General features: G+C 38.9%; 1 protein-coding gene and 1 long non-coding RNA gene across 4 annotated transcripts in view; one reads left to right on the top strand and one right to left on the bottom strand.

The window, feature by feature from the left end:
* The window catches only part of KCNQ5 (potassium voltage-gated channel subfamily Q member 5), a 455,253-nt gene that overhangs the window by 344,248 nt on the left and 86,214 nt on the right, over positions 1 to 24,791 (top strand). For all 3 annotated transcript variants that reach the window (XM_073225085.1, XM_073225083.1, XM_073225084.1), the window contains exons 4-5: positions 24,161 to 24,336; positions 24,601 to 24,726. In XM_073225085.1, coding sequence (XP_073081186.1) covers positions 24,161 to 24,336; positions 24,601 to 24,726 — 302 coding nt within the window. The remainder of the gene's footprint in view (positions 1 to 24,160; positions 24,337 to 24,600; positions 24,727 to 24,791) is intronic.
* The window catches only part of LOC140846892 (uncharacterized), a 33,867-nt gene continuing 33,292 nt past the window's right edge, over positions 24,217 to 24,791 (bottom strand). The window contains exon 3 of the long non-coding RNA XR_012126392.1: positions 24,217 to 24,350. This is a non-coding gene — a long non-coding RNA (uncharacterized lncRNA). The remainder of the gene's footprint in view (positions 24,351 to 24,791) is intronic.

Below are 24,791 nucleotides of genomic sequence, written 5' to 3'. Positions count from 1 at the left end.
TGCCCTTTCCAAGAGTCTAATTTAATTAGAGTGTAATCCACTTAATCTACACTGCGCACAGAAGAATAATGAAAGAGTAGGAACAGTGAATTTATTAACAGGTTGGTGGGGGACCATGTTACATAGACTAACAACTTTCTTTTCTCAATCCATATTTTTGGCATGTTCTAGATAGTGTCCATGCCAAGGTCCTCATTCCACTGGCCACGACGGGCAAAGGACACACTGATTTTTCTCACTTGAAAGACAAGTGTAGGTTCCACTTGAAAATGCTACAGAACCACCCTTTTCTTTGGAAATAAAATCTACCAACTCAAAATAATAAAAAGAGAGAGAATGGTGTAGATGCCCCTCTGCCACTCCTTCTGGGTTCAAAGAACCAGTTGGAGTCCATGCTCAATTCACAGCCTTCCAAAACAAAAGATAAGTGGCCTTTGCTTCATTTTTCACTTTTGATTGTTTTCCATTAATTCGCTGCAGCTGTGTACATGCTAGTCCATCCATTGTCTGCTTCCTGTGTACATTCGAAAAGGAACAACAGTTTAAGAGCTGTATTTAGATGAAAAAATCTTCCTTTGAAGCTGAAAAGAATACGAGGTTAGCATTTGGGCTTACCTGGTGTTACAGAACAGGAATAAAATTTCATGGTTTAAATCATAAATCACATTTATGAACAATCTCATGTAACCCCCATAACAATCTTGCTGAAGTTGAAAGAGATTATGATCACCATTTTATATATTAAAAAAAGAAACACAGATTAAGGGCCTTTCCAAGGGTCACACAGCCTATAAGCAAAAGAGTCAAAAACAAAAAGAAGATAGAGTTGCTCACATCAAGGACTGACTGGTTTCAGTGACACCATATTATCTCCCCGCACCATACACGTGTAGTACAGGAACAGATTATTAAACCATGTGAGGTCTGATTTCTATCCCCAGACCCTCCCCAAGCTACAGGAGACACTAGAAATGTAGAGTTTAAAAGAAAATAGATGTTATCATCATAAAAATTTCTTTTCCCAAAAGTCATCTTCTTAAGATCTGGCCCCTTTTTTTCAACTTTTCATTTTGAAATAACTTCAGACTTAATTGGAAGTTGCAAAATAGTGCAGAGAGAGAGACTTTCCAGGTGTCCTTCACCCAGCTTCCCCCAATGAAAATCTTATATAAGTACAATGTAGTTACCAAAACCAGGAAATTGATATGCATGTGTGTAATTAACTGTAGACCTTACCCAGACTTCACCAAGATTTGCATGCATTCTATTTTTTTATATTCTGTGAAGGAATTTTATCACATGTACAGATTAACTTAACCATCACCACAATCAATATACAGATCTTCCTCACCCTGCAAAGAAACTTGGGGTGCATCCCTTGTGTTATCCAATTAGAGTCGCTACCTCCCCCCAATCCTAACCCCTGGGAACGATTAATCTGTAGTTTGTCATTTTTAGACTGTTACATAAATGCAATCATACAGTGATACATTCAGTCTTTTGAAATTGGCTTTTTTTTTTCATTCAACATTATGTTCTTGAAATCCACCCAAATCATTGCATATATCATAAAACGTTCCTTTTTGTTCTGTTTTGTTTCTTCTTTTAATTGAATTTTTGTCCATGATATGGATGTACCACAGTTTGTTAGCCATTTACCTGTCAAAGGTCATTTAGGTCATTTCTAGATTTGGGCTATTATAAATAAAGCCTCTTTGAACATCTGTGGAGAATTTTTTATTTCTCAAGAGTAAATACCCAGAAGTGGGATTGCTGCGTCATATGAAAGTGTTTGCTTAACCTTAACAGAAACTGTCAAACTGTCTTCCAGAATATGGCCATTCCTTTTAAAATATAAAAATTCCTAGGATAATTTTATGGCAGGAAATTACATCTATGCTGACTTAAATGACATTTTTTATGAAAATAACAAAATGTATGTTTCTGCTTTCTCTGTTTATCTGTGAATGAGCAGAAGTTTCTGAAATTCATATTTAACCACTTGGGCCAAGAAACTGATGAAAATACAGCCCATTAAGGAACAGTTCATTATGCTCTGATAAATGAACATAAATCTGATGTTTATATAGATGAAGTGTCGAGAGACCAATTAATGTAAAAAGCCAATATTGTGCAAATTCCAGAAGGACCATTACTCAAATCTAATTTTACTTTCTGGAAGTCCTTATTCAAGCAAACTTTGCTGAGACTGGTACTAGTCATGCTTGCCTGCTGGAGAATGCATGTGACCCCATGAGAGCCTCGTGGCGCAACTACCAGAGAATAAAAGGTTTCAAATTGCCACCAAGGCCCAGTGGTGCTTGTTAGCAAGCTAGGCGCAATATGTATGGTCCTAATGTGACTAAAAAGAGGTCATTTGTTCTCCCTTATCCCACACCTTTCAAAAATCCCCCTGTGCTTAAAGCTATTCTCTGAAACTCTGTTTTTCCTCCAAAACCCTCCTGAATGTCTCCCAGTGGCTCTTCCATCACAACCAACAGAAAATTCATTTCAACCCCATGTGGCCAAATTCATGAATTTCAACTTCACCATCAATCTGGTGGGCAGCAATGTTGCAACAACGAACTACTCACTCGGAAAAAGATCAGGGTGGGACCGTATCTGTCTTACCTATTCCAAGATCCTCTCCAAATAAAGATTTAAATTAAGAACCATAAATAGTGAATGGCAGAAATGGGTAAATTCTCTTGTAACCTTGGAAGCAGGAAGACCTTTCTAACTACAGCTAAAAATACAGAAGTTATAGAAGAAAATAGTGGTACATTTAGGCTACATAAAAATTAAAAATTGATTTAAAAAAAATTAGGTTCTATAAAATCAAAAAATACTGCCTGATGAAACAAAACAAAACAAACAATAAGCCAGTAAGTCAAAAGACAAACGTGGGAAAATATTTACAGCTCCTCTCAGAGGCAAACAGTTCATCGTCTCAAACTATAAGGAATTGTAGGCATGCAGAAGAAAAGTCCAAAGAAAAAGATAGGAAATGAATATGAACAGACAGTTCACATAAAAGAAATACATACATGTCCATGAACATACTCATCTTGCTCATAAAAAAAGAAATGTAAATGACAGTATTTCCTCCCCTGTCAGACTGGGAAAACCCAAAACTGACCACGTGCTTTTTTAATGAGACTGTGAAGATACATGCCACACGAGGGCAAAGTGACTCCACCCGTATGGAAGTGTCCATGCCCGTTAAACTTGACCCAGGAATTCTACTTGCTAATAGTCCCATCCATTTATAGTAAGCATTCAGGATAGATGAATGTTGCATATATAGCCTGCTACTTTTTTGTGTAAGAAAAGAAAAATAAGAGCATATATTCCTATTGCTTTTATTTGTAAAAAGAAACATTGGAAGAATTTTTTCTTAAAGAATAAAAATGTTCACCTAAAAATACCAAGTAGGGACAAAGTGAATGGGGACAGGGGTGGGAGCAAGATTTCTCATCATTGACCTTTTTGAATCATTTTGATATTTATACCATATAAAGATACTAACTATTCAAAACCTGGAAAGGAAAAAAAAAAACCCAGAAAGAACGGTGGCCCTGCACATAGTGAACACAGTGTACATGCTGTTTATTATTATCATTGCTTAACAATATCAGGGTGGGTTGATTGGTTCATATAATGTACCGTCATGCAAAATCTCATACCCACTGAAGGCATTTTTATTATTGCAAAGGACAGTGCCTAAGGTAAGTTTCCGTAGGGTTTTCATGTGAATGTCCTCAGTCCTAAGCTGAAGTAACACAAAAATAGCATTTTTAACTCTCTTCAGAAAGCTTTGCCCCACGCCGTGTTCTGTGATTTGCCTTAATGGTGCCTCCACACATTTCTTTAATTGAAACTTAGAATTTTAGTCATACCTTCTCAAAAGATTGCCCAAGAAGATTAAATAAGATAATGCATGTAAGATGCTTGCTTACTGCCTGGCACGTATAAACACTCAGCTATTGGTGGTGGTACATTTAATCATAAAAGTAATGTGTTCAGCGTAATCTCCGATTAATCCTAGAATCGATAGATACAATCAGAAAAAAAATTATGAACTCTGTCAGAGTTGTATGTTCTTTGTATGTTTCTTCTTTGAATGTTTTTGTTGTTTTTATTTTAAGGGAATAGCTTTTGTTTTAAAAGGAGAGTGGAAAGGAACCAAGCCAGGTACTTTTTGAGTCTAGAGCTCTGTAGGTGTGATCATTTCAGAAATAGTCGTGTTATGATGCCTAAAGGATGCTGGGTTAATAAAAGAGGTTTTGGTGCCTTTGTTTTATTAACCATGGCTTAACACATTTCTCCCAAGGCTTTCTCGGCCCTGTAACAAGGTTAACAGCGCCTGCCCTGGGCTCCTTGTCTTTCTCTAACCATAACCTTCCTCCTGCATGACTGGGGCCACTCCATTCAGTGTCGCATATGCCAACTGCCCTTTCACACCTCTGTAGACCTAGGACGTCCATCTCCTCCACCCTATCTGCGCGCCCCATCCATGCCCTTTACTATTTTTTTTGTCTTGTTTTTCAAAGTATTATTGATACACAATCTTTTATTGGTTTCAAATGTACAAAACAGAGGTTTAGCAGTTACCCATATTATTAAATCCTCACCCCTTCTAGTGCAGTTACTATCTGTCAATATAGGAAGATGTTATAGAATCATTGACTATATTCTCCATGCTGTACTACTATCCCTGTGACCAAGTTATACTGTGATTGAGAATTTTTGTGCCCCTTTATCCTCCTCACCTTTCCCCCCAACCCATCCCAACCCCTACCCCATGGTAACCCCTAGTCACTTCTCTATGTGCCTATGAGTCTGCAGCTGTCTTGTTCCTTCTATTTTGCTTTGTTTTCATATTCCACGAATAAGTGAAATCATATGGTATTTGTCTTTCTCTGCCTGGCTTGTTTCACTGAGCATAATACCCTCTTGATCCATCCATGTTGTTGCAAATGGCAGGATTCCCTCTCTTTTTCTATCTGAGTAATATTCCTTTGTGTAAATGTATCACCTCTTCTCTATCCATTCATCTATTGATGGACACTTGGGTAGCTTCCATATCTTAGCTATTGTAAATAATGCAGCGATAAACACGGGGGTGCATGTATCTTCTCAAATCAGGGATTTTTTTTTTCAGGTAAATTCCTAGAAGTAGAATTACTGGGTCTAGTAGTATTTCTGTTTTTGTTTTAGTTTTTAGAGGAACCTCCATATTGCTTTCCACAGTGATTACACAAATTGACATCCCCACCAACAGTGTAGGGGGGCTCCCTTTTCTCCACATCCTCACCAATACTTGCTGTTTCTTGTCTGTTGGATAGTGGCCATTCTGACTGGTGTGAGGTGATATCTCATTACAATTTTGATTTGCATTTCCCTGTTGATTGGTGATGTGGAGCATCTTTTCATGTGCCTATTGGCCATCGGTATTTCTTATTTGGAGAAATGTCTGTTCAAGCCCCTGAATTGAGTTATTTGGTTTTTTTCAGTGTTGAGGTATATGAGTTCTTTATATATTTTGGGGGGTTAACCCCTTATCAGCTGAGTCATTTACAAATATATTCTCCATACTATAGGATGTCTTTTTGTTCTACTGATGGTGTCCTTTGCTGTACAGAAGCTTTTTAGTTTGATATAGTCCCACTTGTTCATTTTTGCTTTTGTTTTCCTTGCCTGGGGAGATATGTTCATGAAGAAGTTGCTCATGTTTATGTCCAGGAGATTTTTGCCTATATTTTTTTCTAAGAGTTTTATAGTTTCATGACTTACATTCAAGTCTTTGATCCATTTTGAGTTTACTTTTGTGTATGGAATTAGACAGCGATCCACTTTCATTCTCTTACATGTAGCTGTCCAGTTTTGCCAACACCAGCTGTTGAAGAGGCTGTGTTTTCCCCACTGTAAATTCATGACTCCTTTATTGTATCTTAATTTACCATAAATGTATGAATTTATATGTGGGATCTCTATTCTGTTCCATTGATCTATGGATCTGTTCTTATGCTAGTACCAAACTGTTTTGATTACCGTAGCTTTGCAGTAGAGTTTGAAGTCAGGGAGCATAATCCCCCCAGCTTTGTTCTTCTTTCTCAGGATGGCTTTGGCTATTTGGGGTCTTTTGTGGTTTCATATGAATTTTAAAACTATTTTTCCTAGTTCATTGAAGAATGCTGTTGGTGTTTTGATAGCAATTGCAGTGAATCGCTAAATTACTTTGGCTGGATGGCCATTTTGACAATATTAATTCTTCCTATCCATGAGCATGGGATAGATTTCCATTTATTGGTGTCTTCTTTAATTTCTCTCATGAGTGTTTTATAGTTTTCAGAGTACAGGTCTTTCCCCCCCCTTGGTTAGGTTTATTCCTAAGTATTTTATTCTTTTTCATGCAATTGTAAATGTAATTGTTTTCCTCATTTCTCTTCCTGCTAGTTTGTTTTCAGTATATAGGAACACAACAGATTTCTGTGTATTGATTTTGTATCCTACAACTTTGCTGAATTCAGTTATTAGTTCTAGTAGTTTTTTGGTGGATTCTTTAGGGTTTTCTATGTACAATATCATGTCATCTGCAAATAATGAGAATTTAACTTCTCCCTTACCAATTTGGAAGCCTTTTATCTCTTTGCGTTGTCTGATTGCCATGGCTAGGACCTCCAGAACTATGTTGAATAAAAGTGGTAAGAGTGGGCACCCTTGTCTTGTTCCCAATCTTAGAGGAAAAGCTTTCAGCTTTTCATCATTGAGTGTGATGTTAGCTGTGGGTTTGCTGTCTATGGCCTTTATTATGTTGAGGTACATACCCTCTATACCCACTTTGTTGAGGCTTTTTAACATGAATGGATATTGAATTTTGTCAAATGCTTTTTCAGCATCTCTTGAGATGATCATGTGGTGTTTATACTTCTTTTTGTTAATGTGATATATGATATTGATTGATTTACATCCCACTTGGTCCTGATGGATCATCTTTTGGATGCATTTTTTAATTTGGTTTGCTAATATTTTATTGAGGATTTTTGCATCTAAGTTTATATACCAATATTGCATCAGGAATGTTGGTCTATAATTTTCTCTTTTTGTGGTACCTTTGTCTGGTTTTGGTATTAGAGTGATGCTGGCCCTGCCCTTCCCATTATATTCCCAGGTCCTTGCAGTTACTGTCCATAATAAATGTGTATTAAATGAATAAAAATTCCAAAAAGGATGAGCTAGTAAATATTCATGTGCTGAACTTCACCCCCAATACACACAATGCAAAAACAGTGTGAGGAAATGAAGAAAAAATCTGTGGCAACCACCCAGGCCATGCCAGATGAAAAATAGCGCCTTTACCTCAGTTTACTGATTGCTTCAGTTCTCTAATTCGTTCGTGTAGCTGTAATGGCATCTTTTAATCAAGGGCTTGTTTTGCATGCCTGTAATTGCAGGCTCCTTTACAGGAGGCTCTTCTACTCCTGTGCTGCCTTTTTCCGAATGTTTTTACTTCTGCCTGTTGCAAAATGATCTAGATAGTCGATCTTAGCCCATACCACAGACTCCAAACCTGTGCTTGGAATTTGGAGATCAAAGTACTGTGGCTAATCCTCAGGACATTGGCCATCGTGTGACTTAAGAATTCATCTCTTATCAAGTTTCTGTGGTTTTCTGGAGTATTTACTGGTCCTAATGCTAAAATGTGCACATCTGAAACTATTTTTGAAGTGTACGTCTCCATATTTATTTGTGGGAAAACATCCTGCTCCTGAATGGTATTGAACTCCACTAGGGCATCTCCGGCCTCTTTGTAAAGGAGTCCTAGGTTGTATCATCACATGTTTTCAATAAACCTTGTTTTTTGTTCTCCTCTAAGCAGAGCGTGTCTTATTCAGAAAGCTCATGATGGTAGGAAAGGAACTGATAATGAAAAGAAAGTGAGTCCAGGATAGGATTTTTCTTCACACCATTAGGATTTGTGTCATAGTCTGAGCTGTAGCTTCAGGAGCCAATTACCATGAATTCTAATCCTGTCTCTGGAAGTAACTTCCTGTATTATCTTGTACAAGCCTCTCTGGGACATTATTTCTTTCCTTTTAAGCACAAATAAGAACAGTAATATAGCCATGAACACATAAAACATTAACACATAAAATCAAATAGGAAATTAGAAAGCTCTAAAAACTGCCCTTTATCGAGTGCCAAGGAGGACAAATTTTGACAAGAATTGTATAATTAAAGATGGAACTTAGACGTGTAATTAAACACTATCTATTTGGTTAATAATCCCCCTAAAGATACAGATAGATGGGTCTGCACATGGCAACAGTGAAGATTTTGTAAATTATAATGAGTGTCAGGTATTGATTTGTGGCTTGTATTTACTCAAATTTGCTCCTTTAAAGCACAATCTTTTCATTCTTCTCAGAAGGAAAGGTCCATTTTCACACCCCAGTGTTTATCCCTAAGGATTATCCAGACGCCTAAACTGTATCTATTTCTTATTTTCTAAAAATAAGAAATTGTGTGTTAAGGAAGATTAAGAGAGCCAGGTGTACCAGGTAATTCTCAATTTGCCCAGATAATACTGAGAACGAATCCCCATCCGTAGGTGTCCTTTGCTCAGTGACGTTGGTATCTCCTGCAAAATCCAAATAGCACTGTCTATTCAAAGAACTTATCCTTTCAAAAACTTTTAGTAGTAGGTGATGATTAGTCAGAACCCGCACGTCATCTAAAAAATAAGTTTCACATTTCTCAAAGAAAAATTGCCTATCCCTACACTACAAAACATAACTGGCTGCCAACATTCAAAAAGTCAGGACCGTTCAACCGCTGAGAGTGTGCAAAGAAGGAGCATTGAAAGTCAGGTATTTTGTTTTTACTCTGTAAGTTTAAACCTGTAATGACATTGTTTGACTGCTGGTGTGTGAACATTCAGGCTACAACACTGAACGAGCGATCTGAGCATTGAATTTCATCGTAAGATGTTAGGGGATTTCCAGTAGAAGTCTCAAGTTTGGTCACTCATTGGTGGGAAGCCAAATCATTTTTTAGGCCTGTTTCAAATCCCGGTATGGGACTCTGTTGAGTCGAAACTGACTGCAGGTTTACCATTTGGTGTGTATGAAAATAGGTACCAAGAGACAATGTTAAACATCTGAGGACATCAAATGCAAAATCGCTGCTTCTGAAAGGTTTTCTGGTACTGTTTGAATAAAGGAACATAATATAAAGCCACTGTGTCATTGCCCTCAAACATCTTCTGTATCATCCAAAAACCATCCTTTGATTTATTGAGGACTAATGGGATTACAACTAGATAATTCACTCAAGGTTTTACAGTGCGCCTTTAATAAGACGTGTTTGCCTGCTCCTGGTTCACAATGATTCTCAGAGGAAACATGCTGCTTTCTTGTTTTATAAACACAGGAACACAGCTCCCTTGCATGCTCTCTGGAACTGACATCTGAAATTAAATGTTTGTGATCGCACTCTAAAGCAACAGTTTCAGTATATTACTGATATTGGAGAAAAGTTGTCCTGTGGCATAAAAATACACACACACACATCTACTGCCTCTTGCCTGACTCTGCAGCCCTGACCTCCCCCTGCCCTCCAGCCTCACCCAGTGTCTACCAGATATCGGGAGGGCATCTCAGAATCAACATGACCATAACTGAACTCACCGTCTTACCCCACATCAGCAGGCGCCCTTCATTCGCCCAGTTGCTCAGGCCCAGAACCCGACATCCCCTTAGACTCCCCTCTTTGTGTCCCACCCCACAGCCAGTCCTTCAGCGACTCTTGTCGTCTCTGCCTTCACCGCCTGGCCCAGGTGTAGCCCCTTCCCGGCCTCTGGCTGGACCTTGCTCTCCCCAAGCTGCTCTCACCCTGCATCGGCCGAGGCTGTGGCTTCCAGCTGGCCTGCTCAGATCCTCTCTTGCCATCCAGGCCCCTCCAGATCTGTGCCCAAGAGGCAGCCAGAACCATCTTGTAAAATGCAAATCTGATCCTGCCTCTTCCAAAACATGTCACACGCCCCGGGAAGCTGTCACCAAACCGCCGTGGTCTGGCCCGAGCCCACTCTCCCCCTCCCTGTCTCCACTCCAGCCAAGCGGACATCCTCACCCGCCCTGGAGCCGAGCAACCGCACGCCTGCCGCCAAGTCCGCCTGGCACCCTGCGCCCTAGATACGGCCACGGCGCCCCCGTCCTTCATGAGGTCCGGGCTCCGATGCCCGCTCCTCAGAGATGTCTCCCCAGGGGGGCACTCTTTGCTCCTCTGTGGCTCTGCCCTCGCCCTGCTTTTTGTTTCTCAAGATCCTTGGTCACTACCTCATTGTATTCCACACTCATTTGTTTAATGTTGGCCTGCCTCGATAACATATAAACTTTCCTTGAGGGCAGAGCAGTTTCCTGTTTTATTCATGGCTCTGTTCCTGGGGCTTGGTTCACAGCAGACATGCAGCAAATAACACTTGTTGAATGGACTAATGACGAGTGAATGCATCACCTTCACACTTACTATGAGAAAAATTATTTTCAAAATACTCTCTGATGCTTCGTCATTCAGCCCTTCAGTGTCCAGACCAAGAACTACCACTTAGAGTTCTAGAAACTCAGAGTTATTAAAGATCCTTGACACTTTCCACTTGAAGCCACCTCATTTTGAAGGTCTGGAAACCAGCCCTGAGAGACGGGTGGTGACAAAGCTGGCCGATGGCAGAACTGCTTGGTAAGCCAGGCAGCTCAGAGTTCTTTGATTCTGCCCGGGGCTCTGTTGCTTTGGGGGTCAGAACTGGTTTACATAGGAAAATATAACTGAAACACAAACTTCCAATTCCTCCTTGTCTTTCTGCTCTGTGGACAATAAGGCTTCTGGCACATGATATACGAGGGACACTAACAAATTACAGATTCATGCAGAAACGGTCCCAATTAGACAGAACAGGCTGACCACTCTGTTATATAGTCTCCTGTCTATAGACTATAGAACAACCTCAAATATAAAATTTGTTAATTACAGATTTCTCCTCAACTTATCTGAATGTCAACCATCTGTAAGCAGTAGTTATAGTCCCTATTCTTAATAATACTTTTCTTCTTGGGATTTCACGTTTAAGCCTTGGTTGACTGCCTACATCCTTGTGGACCAGTCTTTTTACTAAAGAAAAGTTATCGGAAGAGAAGCATGGAATAAAGTGTAAGTCCTTTGGAATCGGGTGGATATGGATTTGATTCTTGGCCCCACTTACTAGTAAATGAGCTTGGATGAGATTCTAAAGCCTTCTTAGCATCAATTCACGGAGCTATAAAAGTGTGTGTGTATAAAAGAATTCTTTTTAAGTTGAGAAATTAACATTAAGCCAGGCACACACTCAGGGCTTTATGTGTATTATCTCGTTTAATCCTCACACTAGCCCTGTGAGGAAAGCAGTTCTATCCCCTATTTACAAGCGAGGACTCCAAGACTCAACAAGATAACAGGCCCAAGGTCACACAGCTAGGAAAGGACAGAATGCGGAAGGCCCGTGCTGTCTCACACAGTCCACGCTCCAGACCTCTGTGTCTCCTTGGAGGGCTGGGGTGGCGAAGGATTGGAATAGTCTGTGCACGAAGGACCCCACGTAGCCCGGTACACCAGAGACACTCAATAAACGATGCCCTTTCCTTCCTCTTTCCCACCACAGACCAGGTAAATTACCTTGGCCAACATACTAACCTTCCGGGGCCATAGCTTATTTTAAGTAAATAATGGTTCCTCTTTTCCTCATTACAAAAGTCATACATGCTTATCAGAGATCATTTGGACAAGAGAGATATGTCTAAAGAAACTAAATTTTACACATAATCCCACCACCCAAAGATTATCACTGTTAGTATACAGGTCTAAGGCCCTTTAGTATTTATTTCTGTGTACACTACAAGAATACATAATCCTTATGGGGAGCAAAACTGGAATCAGCCTATGTGTGCTGCTATGTAATCAATTCTTTACATAATGATGTATGACAGGAAATATTTTCCTATCTCATCAGTATTCTTCTAAAACATGTTTTGCAGTTGCATAGTTATCCATTATAATAATAATATTACTAATAATAAATTAGATAGAATTTATTATTTGCTAGCACTGTGCTAAGGCCTTTTAAATGTGCTTATTTATTTAGTTCTCGCAACAACTATATGAAATAGATACTTTTATAGATAAAGAAAATGAGGCACAGATAGGTTCAGTAACTTAACCCAGGTAACCCAGCAAATAAAAAGCGGAACCAGGGTTGGAACCCAGGCAGATGAGCTCCACAGTCCATACTCTAGAATAGATAGAGCACATTGTTTTTGATGAATCCATTTTTATTAAAAATTTGGATTGGATCTAATTTTTATATTTTATTAATGACAGTATAACAATTACTTTTATGCCAACTTTTGTTTATATCCACAATGTTTTCATTGGGTTAAATCCTAGAAGTGAAACTACTGCAATAATAAGTTTCAAATAGCTCATACTTTGGGAAGATACTGCCAAAATTCCCACTCAAAAAAAATATGTACCATTTTATTTTTATACAAAACATTCATTGAAGAGCTTTTTCACCTTCTCCTTGCCAATTTTAACTATTTGCTTTTTAAACATTATCAATTTGATAGATTAAAATGGTACCTTGCTATTTTAAATTTCTATACTATAAATTATAAAGAGCTTCTTATCATGTATTTATTGGCCATTTTTACATCTTACCAGGATAAATTTATATTTATACCTCTGTCCAATTTTCTGCAAGTGTATTTTCTTATTAGTTTATATATTAAGGATACTAATCTTTATGGGTTGTGTTGCATATATTTTTTCTAAGTTTATTTTTTGCATTTGATTCTATGTAGATTTTCTTTAACATACGGAATTTCTGACGTGTATATTTGTGGCTCAGCTTGTCAACTGCAAAATAAGGGCTATTTATACTGTTTCTAAGATCCTTGAAATTCTGCAATGTTATTCTTTTTCTTTGCTTACTATAAGAAAGTAGCCCATCAAATAATTATCCATCAAGTAAGTACTGATCATCTGCACTATGGTAGGTACTGAGGTAGGCACTAGGTCGTGAGGAAACATAAATGCTTATGCATGCCTTCAGTTTCTTAGAGTCATTGGAAGAGATTGGCAGGGAATCAGATTGACAGCGGTAGCAAGTGTTGTGACAGCAATACACCTCGGAGCTCTGAGTGTGAAAGCAGGCTTCCTTGACCAGCTGATGCCCGGCTGAGTTCTGAAGCAAGTAGTTCACCAGCTAGGGAAGGTCAAGCAGAGCAACAGCATTTTGCAGAATATTTTGAATGCCAGCCAGTAGAATTTGATCTTTGTTCTAATATTAAAAAAAAAACTTTGATCAGAAAATTAATACAACCAGTTTAACATTTTAATGTGGCAGTAAAATACAAAATAGTTTAGAGAAAAGAAAGACAAGAGAGTGACTAGCAGGTCAGATTGTAGGGATGCCTGGAGAGAGGCAGCATGGGCCTGAACCAGGGAGGAGACGGGATGAATGGAGAGACGAAAACAAAGATGAGAGATTATAGAGGCAAAATAAGCAGAACTAAACAATTGAGTGGATATAAGGGGGCAATGAAGAAGATGTTAACCTATAAATTTAATATGCAGTCTGCATCAGAATTCTGCTTTTTAAATTGATAAACTTACTCCAAATGTTACCTGGGAAAATAAGTAGGCTTGAAATGATTTATCATTCTTTTCCAAAAGGAGTAACAGTGAAGGGATCTCACCTTTTCTAACCCAGGACCATACTGTGCAATGAAACAGAGTGGAATCCCCAAATAGACTTCTCAATGAGTAGATAGAAACATACTGGGAAGGGTAGACTTTTATTTAGGCGGTATTGGGAAAATTGGCTATCATACAGGATAAAAAGTAAGACTGGTCCTTTCACCAGAGACAAATATAAATTCCACAAAAGTTAAAGATTGTATATGTTAGAGTACTGCTAATTGTTATAACACAAATCCTCAAATTCTAGTAACTTTTCAAAATAAAAGCTTATTTCCTCCTTGTATAATAGTCCAGTGAAGCTACTTCCCAGGAATTGGGGTGTGTGGTAAATGTTCTGCCCCATACAGCCACTCAGGGGCCCAGGTTTACATAGGCACTGCCATCTTCAACATATGATGCCTAAGGGCATCCTTAGTACCATCACGCAGCTAGCAGATAGGCTGAGAGGGCACCTAAGGCCACATGCTTCCCCTCAGGGTGGAAGGGCCACATACCATTTCCACTCACCTTCTCTTAGCTAGAACCCGTCACATCACCCCACCCAGAGGCAAGTAGACCAGGGAAAGGAGCCTCTGAATGGGCAGCCACTTCCCGGGGGTAGGTCTGCACCTGGGAAGAGACGCCTGCGTCTGTGGTGGGCAGCTGGCTACCTTTGACAGAAAGGCCGTTCTGAATATTAAAAGCTACTATGTTAACTACATGAGCATCTGGATATACCAAAACAAAATCTAGGAAAATAATTGTATAATCTTGAGCAAAGTCTTCCTAGTTGACTGACTTCTATGACTTCTAAATAACATGAAATCCAGAATTTGTTCAAAAATATATTAATATTTTTGACTATCATATTGGCAAAAATAAAAAATGTATAATATTGCATGTAATACATGAAAAGGTTTGAACAGCATCTATCACACAGTAAACAACAAATGCTAGCTGCTCCTGTTTCTGTTGTTATTTTTAGTAGCACTAGTTTTTATTAGAAAGAAGAAAGAAAAATAAGTACTTTCTTACATTGTTAGTGATAATCAGTACCGTCATTTGCAGGGCATTTTGGTATCAAAACTTGAAATGTGAGAACATTCATCAGAACAATCCAATCTCTGGAAATTCATCCCTAAAAAGAATATCTACAAAAACATATGTACTGAGCTCTTCATTTCCACATCATTTTCATAGCAAAAAATAAAGTGACCTAAAGCTCATTAATAAGTAATTGTTTAATTAAATAAATTTTCTTCCTACTTTATACGCTTGTCCAATATTTTGATATTTATAGCAGCTATTATTTTTATAATCTTTGAACATATATTTCATTAAAATTATCCAAAGTTTAGCTTTAGATGCCATTAAAAAGAGCTCAAAGAATCAGAACAAAAAAGGTGGTGGGAGAGGAAGATCCAACCATCAGGAATATGGGATTTGTCGCACTTCTGTTTTACCAGAGATGATAAGATGGAAAGAGTTTAAAGTGCAAGAGGGAAATTTACGTTAGCTATTAGAGGAAACTTGCTGAGATTCTTACATAATTTATAAAAATTTTTTGAGTCTACAGACGGTTTTGCGGAATCAAGATATACTCCCTCTGTGGCTTACCTTTAGAGAATTTATCTGTCCTGACAATTACTAGTTTTAAAGTGTTCAACCATGCCTTGTTTAATCCGTATGATTTAGTTCTTCCTATTATGACTGTAGGTTAATCCAAGTGTAAGAAAATGTACTTTCTAAGAGGTGCGCTATGTCATGTAATCATAGCAACAAAATACAGCCCATCAGGTTCAGATGTTCAGGTGACCTGGCTTTAACCCTTGGGTCCACGATAGGGTAGCCTTGGATGTGAACCCACCTTGTAATGAGGGTTTTTCAGTATTTCGGTGACTAATCCCTTTTGCATCAGGTCCAGGGTAATCAATTTATATTGATTTTGCTGACCAAATATTACTGGAGCAAAGTTCCAGTGTAGTCTAATAATAAGCTCTTTTATAGTCCCTGTGTGTCTTAAATATGACAGCTTTTACTTCATTCAGATCTTCACAACCCCCTCATATCTCAGGAATTCATCCATAAATCACTCTAAGTGATCCAGTCAGTATGTGAGCCTACTTCCTAATACCTTATCAGCCTTATATTTCAAATTTCTAATGGGCTGCTTGTAATCGATAACCTATCTCTTCACTACTTCCCAGCTTGCTCACATCTGTTGGGAGAGGTAGATTTTAAGAGCTCAGGATTGTATCTGTTTTTTCTTTTTATGCAACTTGGAGCTCCTCCTTGTGTATTAGTACTTCTCTTTCTCTAGGCCCATTTCCTCTTGATGCATCCGTGAAAATGCCATCTGTGTTTAGTATCATTTTATTCCTGCATTCTGCTCCCCGCTGAATGCTTCCTGCAGTAATGAATTCTTGCTCTATTATCCACCTGCTCTCACCACCTACCCCACCCCACCCGTGTCCCCTTGAATGTCCTTTATCCAAGGAGTGGTGTACCGTGACTCTTAGGGGCACAACTTTGGTGTGAAGCAAGGGCCAGCGCAGCCAGTAGGGAAGTCGGGCTTTGGCATGTTGACTGCTGTAAGCCTTAGTTCTTCATTTGTAACAAGTTAGTAATAATACTATCTACCTCATAAGGTTGTTTGGAGAACTAAATAAAATATCATCCATCCAAGCCTCCCATCCTTGACACCACTAACTGTTCGGGCTGTGCAATTCTTTTTTAGATGCCTGTTCTGAGCATTGTAGGACATTTTGTGGCAAACCTGGCCTCCACCACTTGATGTCAATAGTAATGCCAGACATTGCCACCTTATCCCCACTGACAACCAGTGATGTGCATAAAGTATTTAGCACAATGCCTGGCACAAAGCAGGAATGTAATAAATATTTGTGATAGATGAGCAGATGGATGAATGAATATTTCTGATGCAGGTGTCTAATACAATGAATACTAGACACTCAATTAACTATTTACCTGCATGGATAAACAAATGAATCAAAAGGCAATGAGCTTCAAGGGCTCTCTGTAGTTTCTACCTTATACTAAAGTGTGGTATCTTCACTTAGGACAAGGCTCCTGTTTCTTCAAAAAAAAGATTTTAGGTGATTAATTGCACAGCTTAAGCTAGTCTGCCCAATTCTCTCCCAGCTTAGTGGAGATGTAATCGGCATATAACATTGTGTAAATTTAGGGTATACAGCCTGTTTATTTGATATGCATATATTGCAGAATGATTGTTAGCTAACACCTGCATTGTGTCACATAATTACCATTCCTTTTTGTAGTAAGAACATTTAAGATCTACTCTCTTAGCAACTTACAAGTATGTAATACAGTATTATTTATAATCACCTTGCTGTACATTAGCTCCCCAGAATTTATTCATCTTATAACTGAAAGCTGTAGTCTTTGGCCAGCATCTCCCCCTTTCCCCCACCCCTCCAGCCCCTGGTAACCATAAATTCTTGTCTCGGTTTCTGCGAGTTTAACTTTTTTAGATTCCACATATAAGTGATATTTGTCTTTCTCTGTCTGTCTTATTCCACTTAGCATTATGCCCTCAAAGTCCATCCATGTTGTTACAAACATTAGGATTTCCTCCTTTCTCATGGCTGAAATAGATACGTGTATCTCATATCTTTTTCATCTATTCATGTTAATAGACACTCAAGTTGTTTCCATATCTTGGCTATTGAGAATGCAGCAGTGAATATAGATTTGCAGATATCTCTTCAAGATCCTGTTTTAACTACCTTTGGATATATATCCAGAAGTGAGATTTCCGGATCATGTGGTAGTTTTATTTTAAATTTTTTGAGGATATCCATTCTGTTTTACATGGTGACTGAATCATTTTACGTTCCCACCAACAATATTAAGTTTCCCTTTCCTCCACATCCTCACCAACACTTGTTATCTCGTCTTTTTGATAATAGCCATTCTGACAGGTGTGAGGTGATATCTTATTGTGGTTTTGACTTGCCTTATCTAATGATTAGTGATACTGAGCACCTTTTCACTTACCTCTTGGCCATTTGTATGTCTCCATTGAAAAATGTCTCTTCAGTTCCTCTCCCCAATTTTTAATTGAATTTTTTTTTGCATTGAGTTGTATGAGTTATTTATTATAATTTGATTATCAGCTGCTTATTAGCTATGTGATTTGTAAATATTTTCTCCCATTCAGTAGGTTGCCTTTTCATTTTGTTGCTGGTTTCCTTTGATGTACAGAAAAGCTTTTTAGTTTGATGTAGTCCCACTTGTTTATTTTTTGCTTTTATTGTCTTTGATTTTGGTGTTAAATCCAAAAAATCATTGCCAAGACCAATGTCAAGGCGTTTTACCCTATGTTTTCTCCTGGGAGTTTTATGGTTTCAGGTGTTATACTTGAATCTTTCATCCATTTCAATCTGATCTTTGTGAATGGATAAGACAGCGGTCCAGTTCCGTTCTTTTGCATGCGCATATCCAGTCTCCCAACACCGTTTATTGAAGAGGCTCTCTTTCCCCATCATATATTCTTGGCTCCTTTGTCATTTATTAATTTGTTGTGGGTTTATTTATTGGCTCTCTTTTCTGTTCCATTGATCTGTTAGTCTTTTTTTAAACCAATACCATATTGTTTTGATGACTGAAGCTTTGTAACAGTCTGAAATCAGGAAGCATGATGCATCCAGCTTTGTCTTTCTCAAATTGCTTTAGGTATTCAGGGTCTTTTGTGATTCCATACAAATTTTAGGATTGTTTGTTCTAGTTCTGTGAAGAGTACCATTGGGATTTTGGTGGAGATTGCATTGACTATATATATATATATATTGCTCTGGGTAATATGGGCATTTTAATAATATTAATTCTTCCAATTGATGAGCATAGAATATCTTTCCATTTATTTGTGGTTTTTTTTCTATTTCTTTCATCAGTGTCTTATAGTTTTCACTGAACAAATCTTTCATCCCCTTGGTTAATTTATTCCTAAGTGTTTTGTTCTTTTTGATGCTACTGTAAATAGGATTTCTTATAGATCATTGGTAATATATAGAAATGTAATTGATTTTTGTATATTGTATCTTGCAACTTTATTTAATTCATTTATTAATTCCAACTGTTGTTTGGTAGAGTCTTTAGGGTTTTCTATATATAACTTCATGTTAACTTCAAATAGTGAGTTTTACTTCCTTTCCAGTTTGAATGTCTTTTATTTCTTTTTCTTGCCTAATTGCTTTGACTAGGATTTCCAACACAATATTGAATAAAAGTGATGAGAGCAAGCACCCTTATCTCATTCCTGATCTTAGAGGGAAAACTTTCAGTTTTTACCACTGAATATGATGTTAGCTATGGGCTTGGCCTTTATTATGTTGAGGTACCGCTCTGTAGCCACTTTGGTGAGGGTTCTTATCATAAAAATATGTTGGATTTGGTCAAATGCTTTTTCTGCATCTGTTGAGATGATCATATGATTTTAATCCTTTTATTTTTAAAACAGTGTATCATATTGATTTGCAGGTATTGAACCAGCCTTGCATCCCTGGAATAAATGCCACTGGATCATATTGTATGATCCTTTTAATATACTGTTGAATTTAGTTTGCCAATTGTTGCTTTGGGAGAAGGGGGTTTCCCACTCCAGGCAGGTTCACTATGAATTTGATGAGACCAAATAACGACAGCGGCACATTGTGGGTGAAAAGGGAGCTTTATTCTCACAGCAGTAGGTCGAGCACCTGACTCCCATCTACCTGTCTCAGTCTCTGGCCCCGGCTCCAGTCTCTGCTCCCCAGGCACTGCCTTCACTTCTTCCTGCTCCCCAGAGCCAGGCTCTGTGGCTTCTCTCTCTGCTTCCTAGCACAGGGCAGAACTGCGGGCAGGTCTCTCTGAGGACTGGAAGGTCCTGCGCCCAGTTATGTCCAAGCTCTTGCGTGTTTCCTCCCCACCTCTCCCCCTGGCCTATGCTTCCATGACTGACAGCTCACACCAGGCAGGGCCCTGTCGGCTGTAATCGGCCTATGCCGACGGGCATGCAAGAGGGCTCCTGTGAGTATACAATGGGTGATGTTAAAATCAGGTGAGAATCCTGGCCACAGAATTTCCACTTTCCCTCCACTTGTATTTTGATGAAGATTTTTACATTTTTGTTCATCAGGGATATTGACCCATGATTTTCTTTTCTTGTGGTGTCCTTGTCTGTTTCCAGTATCAGGATAATGGTAGCCTCAGAAACTGAGTTTGAAAGTGTTCCCTCTTCCTTGTTATGGGAAGGGTTTAAGGATTGGTTAATTAATTCTTCTTTAAATGTTTGGTAGGATTCAGCAGTGAAGCCGCCTGGGCCTGGACTTCCGTTTGTCGGGAGGCTTTTGGTTACTGATTCAATGACCTTACTAGTAATTGGTCTGCTCAGACGTTCTATTTCTTCATGATTCCATCTGTGTTGTTAAAATCTGTTTCTGAAAGTTTATGTTTTTTTTTTTTTGGAACATATTTCTCTGTTTCTTCATTTTCCTTGACTCTCTGTGTTGGTTTCAGTGCATTAAAAACAGCCACCTCTCGCAGTCTTGACAGACTGGTCTCATGTAGGAGAGGAACCTCATCAACCTAGCCTGTGCCTCTGGCTGTCTCTCAAACCTCTGTGACTGTCTGCCCACTGTCTTTGTTATTAGTGGCTCCCAGTAGTTGAGTATGTGCCAAGACCCATGGAAAGGTTCCATGTCCCCAAAGGAAGGACCACAGTCAGCACCAAGATGTAGGCAGAAAGAAGCTGGACCCTGAGGCAGCACCTGGGAAAGTAAGTAGTTAGGCCTCTTCCAGCAAGAAGCTGGGAGGTGATTGTTTCTACCTGCTTGCTCCTGGGCCCAGTTGTATAGCTGCAAAGAGGATGGGCAGGAGAATTGCAGAGCCCATTAAGAGCTTCTTTCTTTTCTTTAGTGCTGTGGGATTCCTGAATGCAAGCCTCAGTGGCTCTGAGAGTCGAGCTATCCAGGGGCTCTTCCTCAGGCAGCAGCCTCAAGAGCTGGGGCACCCAAGTGTGTACAGCTCCTTGCAGGGAGATACTGGCAACTTAGGGGGACTAATGGGAAAGGACAGGGAAGGTATCAATAAACTAGTCTCCAGGAAGGATTCAGTCAGAGCCCCTAGATGCATGCTAAAGTAGAAGCCTAACCTTCAGGCAGCAGCTTTTAAAGTATGCAAATAGGATCCTTTCAGGGAAAGCCTGGGAGATGGGTATTTCTGCCTGTTCCCTCTGTACTGAGCCCTGGGGTGACAGCCACAGCGCAGTGCTTATACTCATTAGTAACTTCCTGTTTGTTTGCTCTAGCCTGATAGGTCTTGCGGATGTCAGCCCCCATGGCATCCAGAGCTAGGTGTCTTGGAGGCCTGTCTTTCTGGTGGGAGTCTAAAGTGGGAGCACTGGATGTGGAATCCAAATGTTTAGCCTCTCACGAAGAAGCTGGGAGTTGGGGATTCCCTCCCATTTTATGGCACTGTGCTAGGAATGGGGTTTATGGTAAAAGGTGTCTCAGCCCTTCAAACCCATTTCAATGTAGGTATTTTCTTGTTCAGACAATGTGTAGGGGTCCCTCGGCTGGTTTCTGGGTTTCCTTCAGGAGGGATTACTCCACGTGTAGCCATTCATTCAGTGTGTCTGTGGGAGGAGGGGAGTTCAGGAGCCTCGTATGTCACCATCTTTAAAACTGCCCCTAACTTTATAAAATATTAGTGAAATTTGCTTTTTATAAATTTCAGTGGATGATAGCTATGAATTACTATGCAATAGAATTCAGTGCTGAATATTGAAGTGATCCTTTAATGAACTTCAGAGAATTTTATATTTTCCCATTTTAAGCCACTGGTGTGGTAAGAGAACAAAGCTAACGCTACCTTTAGGCGTATATTACTCTAAGTTCATGCTGTAAATATTGACTGAGTGCTTACAATGTTTTAGACACTGTTCTAGGTACTTGGGACACAAGAACCCAAACTTGTAGGACCTCCATTCTATAAAGCAATGGACTGCAGACACAATAAATACATAAATGTTTTCAAAAGTAAAGAGTGTTCACAACTGGTAAAATATTAGCCTGGGAAGTATTCTAGGTGGATGACTGTAACCCAACCAGAAACATTTTTGTGACTGCATTCACTGTTTGCCATTGGGTTGTTCATTTGTGATTTCACTTTACTAAACCCTGACATTCTCATCTGATCTGAATTACCATGATGTCATTAAGTCAAATCTCTGGTTACCTTTGCATATTTTGTGACTTTAAACATTTAGATTATGATTCACTGTGTGCATAATTTTCTAAGTTGTCTCAAACCAACAGTGTTCCTTTTACTTTTTCTAGGTTTTTCTCTAATGAACCAACTTCATAGCATACTCTTTATGCCGTAGTCTAACAGACCAGATGGATGGCTGGTTTTTATTTAATCAATACAATATATGCTTTTTGTGCCTCACTTTTTCCATCTGTAATATGAGGTCTATAGAATACCTAACAAACACAGCTGTTAGAAGGATTAAATAATGTAACATATGTAAAAAATCTAGAACTAAAGGAAGTGCCAGGAACACAGGAAGTTTTAAGTGCTGTGTTTTTTGCACCTATACTAATCATTTAATTATTTCTATTTCTAATATTTTAACATAGTAAATGGGGTTTTATACTTTACTTTTTTTTGCATACTTGGTAGGCAGCAGGGTTACAATGAGAAATAAAAACAGATATGTATCCAACATTGCCATATGAAATGTCTCTGACTACAACGCACTTGTTTCAGGAGTAAATTCCTCCAACTGATGAAAACCAAAGGATGTTTCTACACTTAACTCTCTTTTAAAGTTTTTTTCTGATTTCAAAAGACATTTTCATTGTTATAAATATCTGTAATGAAATTATAAACATTCATTAATAATATGTGTATAGTCTCACATGTTTTTCCTAGTCATGTAATACTCATTTTATTAAAATAAGATCACATCATACATACTCCTCTGTAACTGACCTTTTATTCACCTAAAATATGACTTTGGTATCTGGGTCAACATATTTAATTCTTCTCATTTCCAACAGGTGCAGAGAGAGGTAACTCAAGGATGCATTTGTGGCTCTCTTTCTATGTCCCTACCCACAAAGTCATAGCATTCAGATCCGACTGGGAAAAAGCCCTTTGGCTGACCCTTGTCCTGCCAACCACTGACCCTCACTCTCTCCCAGTACTAACCCGAAAGGGGCACCAGGAGATTGACTCAAAACATCTGCTCGGTGCACAGCAGACTGGAACTTCCTCAGTGCAGAGAGAGTGATGAGGCTGACAAAGAATACACATTCATGTAACAGCTAGTCCTGAGGGTCACAAAAACATTATAAATGCAACACCCTTGAAGTGAAATTTCATGATCTGGGGAGTATGGATGCCCAGCCATGTACAGTCCACTTTGAATAGGAAAGAAATTTTATTTGAAGATGTTAAGATCAAGCTAACTTGTTTTAAAATTGCCATAGGAGGCCATTGCTCCCACTTCACTTCTCACACCTCAAAGCCTTCTTCTCATTCCTCAGATATTTACCCTGGGAGCAATTAAGTCCTCTTTTATCTTTCTATGCTTCCATTAGTTGCTCTTGGTCTTTTTAGCTTATAAAAGGGTTGAATTTTTTAAGTCAAATGTCAATGTCAGACATTAAATATCCATTCTCATGCAATGCACAGTGTGTGTAACTATATGCTTTGTTGTAACAATTGAAATATTATTTCACTTGTGTGCCAAACATACACATAACTGACTGACCAGGCATAAAGAGGACAATATGTACATATTCAGCTTAGTTGAGGCCTTTGTTAACACAGCATGTGAAGTTGCAGACTCCACACAATAGGGAATTTTTTGCAGAAAGGAGCTACAAACTGGTTTGGCAAGAAAACAAGAGACATGATTATACCCAGCAGCACTTTCCTAGCTGGACAGGCTATGATGAGGCCTGTGTGGCGTCCACCAGAAAGCCAGTGTTAGGGCTGAGGCAGGAGCTCCCTTCTACCAGAGGGATGCTGATGGGACCAGAGGTGTGGAAGGCGGCCCAGAGCCCTGCTCCTCCCGGGAACACTGAACTTTCTGAAGGCCGTTGTCCAATTCAATGACGGCTAAATAGCAAGTGGTTTCAAAATGGCCCAGGTGTTGTACAGAATGGCCGAGGGGCCAGGACTCAGGCAGAAGGTAAAGCCTGCTCTCTGCCCTTTTATTCTTCAATTATTTCCAAGTATCACAAGTCCAAGCTGGGGTTCAACATCTGTTTGTTTGGGAACCTTTCTGAAACACTGTTTGAAGAAACAAAAATTCCTAGTCATGCTACTTACGGCTGTTTCAACCTGTTTCTTTCAGATACCATTGTTCTTATCGCTTCAATAGCAGTTGTTTCTGCAAAAACTCAGGGTAACATTTTTGCCACATCGGCACTCAGAAGTCTCCGTTTCCTACAGATCCTCCGTATGGTGCGCATGGACCGCAGGGGAGGCACCTGGAAATTACTAGGTTCCGTAGTTTATGCTCACAGCAAGGTAACATTTTCTTTCTGAAATATACAACAAGAGTTTTTAAACATTTTCATTGATTGTTGTGATCTTTGATAAACCTATCAAGCAAAGTTAGTCATCTCAAAACTTTGCTGAAGCAATTTGGGGACAAAATATATAGTAGATTATTTAAAAGTTATCGTAAACATCCAAGAAATGTAGTTAAATGAATAAAAATATGCATAGATTTTTGTTTTTCCCTTAGGATTTTTTCCCCTCTAACAATCTTTCATTCATTTTTGTATCTAGGAATTAATCACAGCTTGGTACATAGGATTTCTGGTTCTTATTTTTTCATCTTTCCTTGTCTATCTGGTGGAAAAGGATGCCAATAAAGAGTTTTCTACATATGCAGATGCTCTCTGGTGGGGCACGGTAAGTATAAAAATGTTTTTATTTACTGAATGTTGTGAAATGTTCCCTGTGAATACAGTGTAATG

The sequence above is a fragment of the Manis javanica genome, chromosome 16 (genome assembly GCF_040802235.1).
Source record: "Manis javanica isolate MJ-LG chromosome 16, MJ_LKY, whole genome shotgun sequence".
Taxonomy (NCBI): Eukaryota; Metazoa; Chordata; class Mammalia; order Pholidota; family Manidae; genus Manis; species Manis javanica.
The sequence above is the reverse complement of the archived record's forward strand: the minus strand, read 5'-3'. Positions and strand labels throughout refer to the sequence as shown.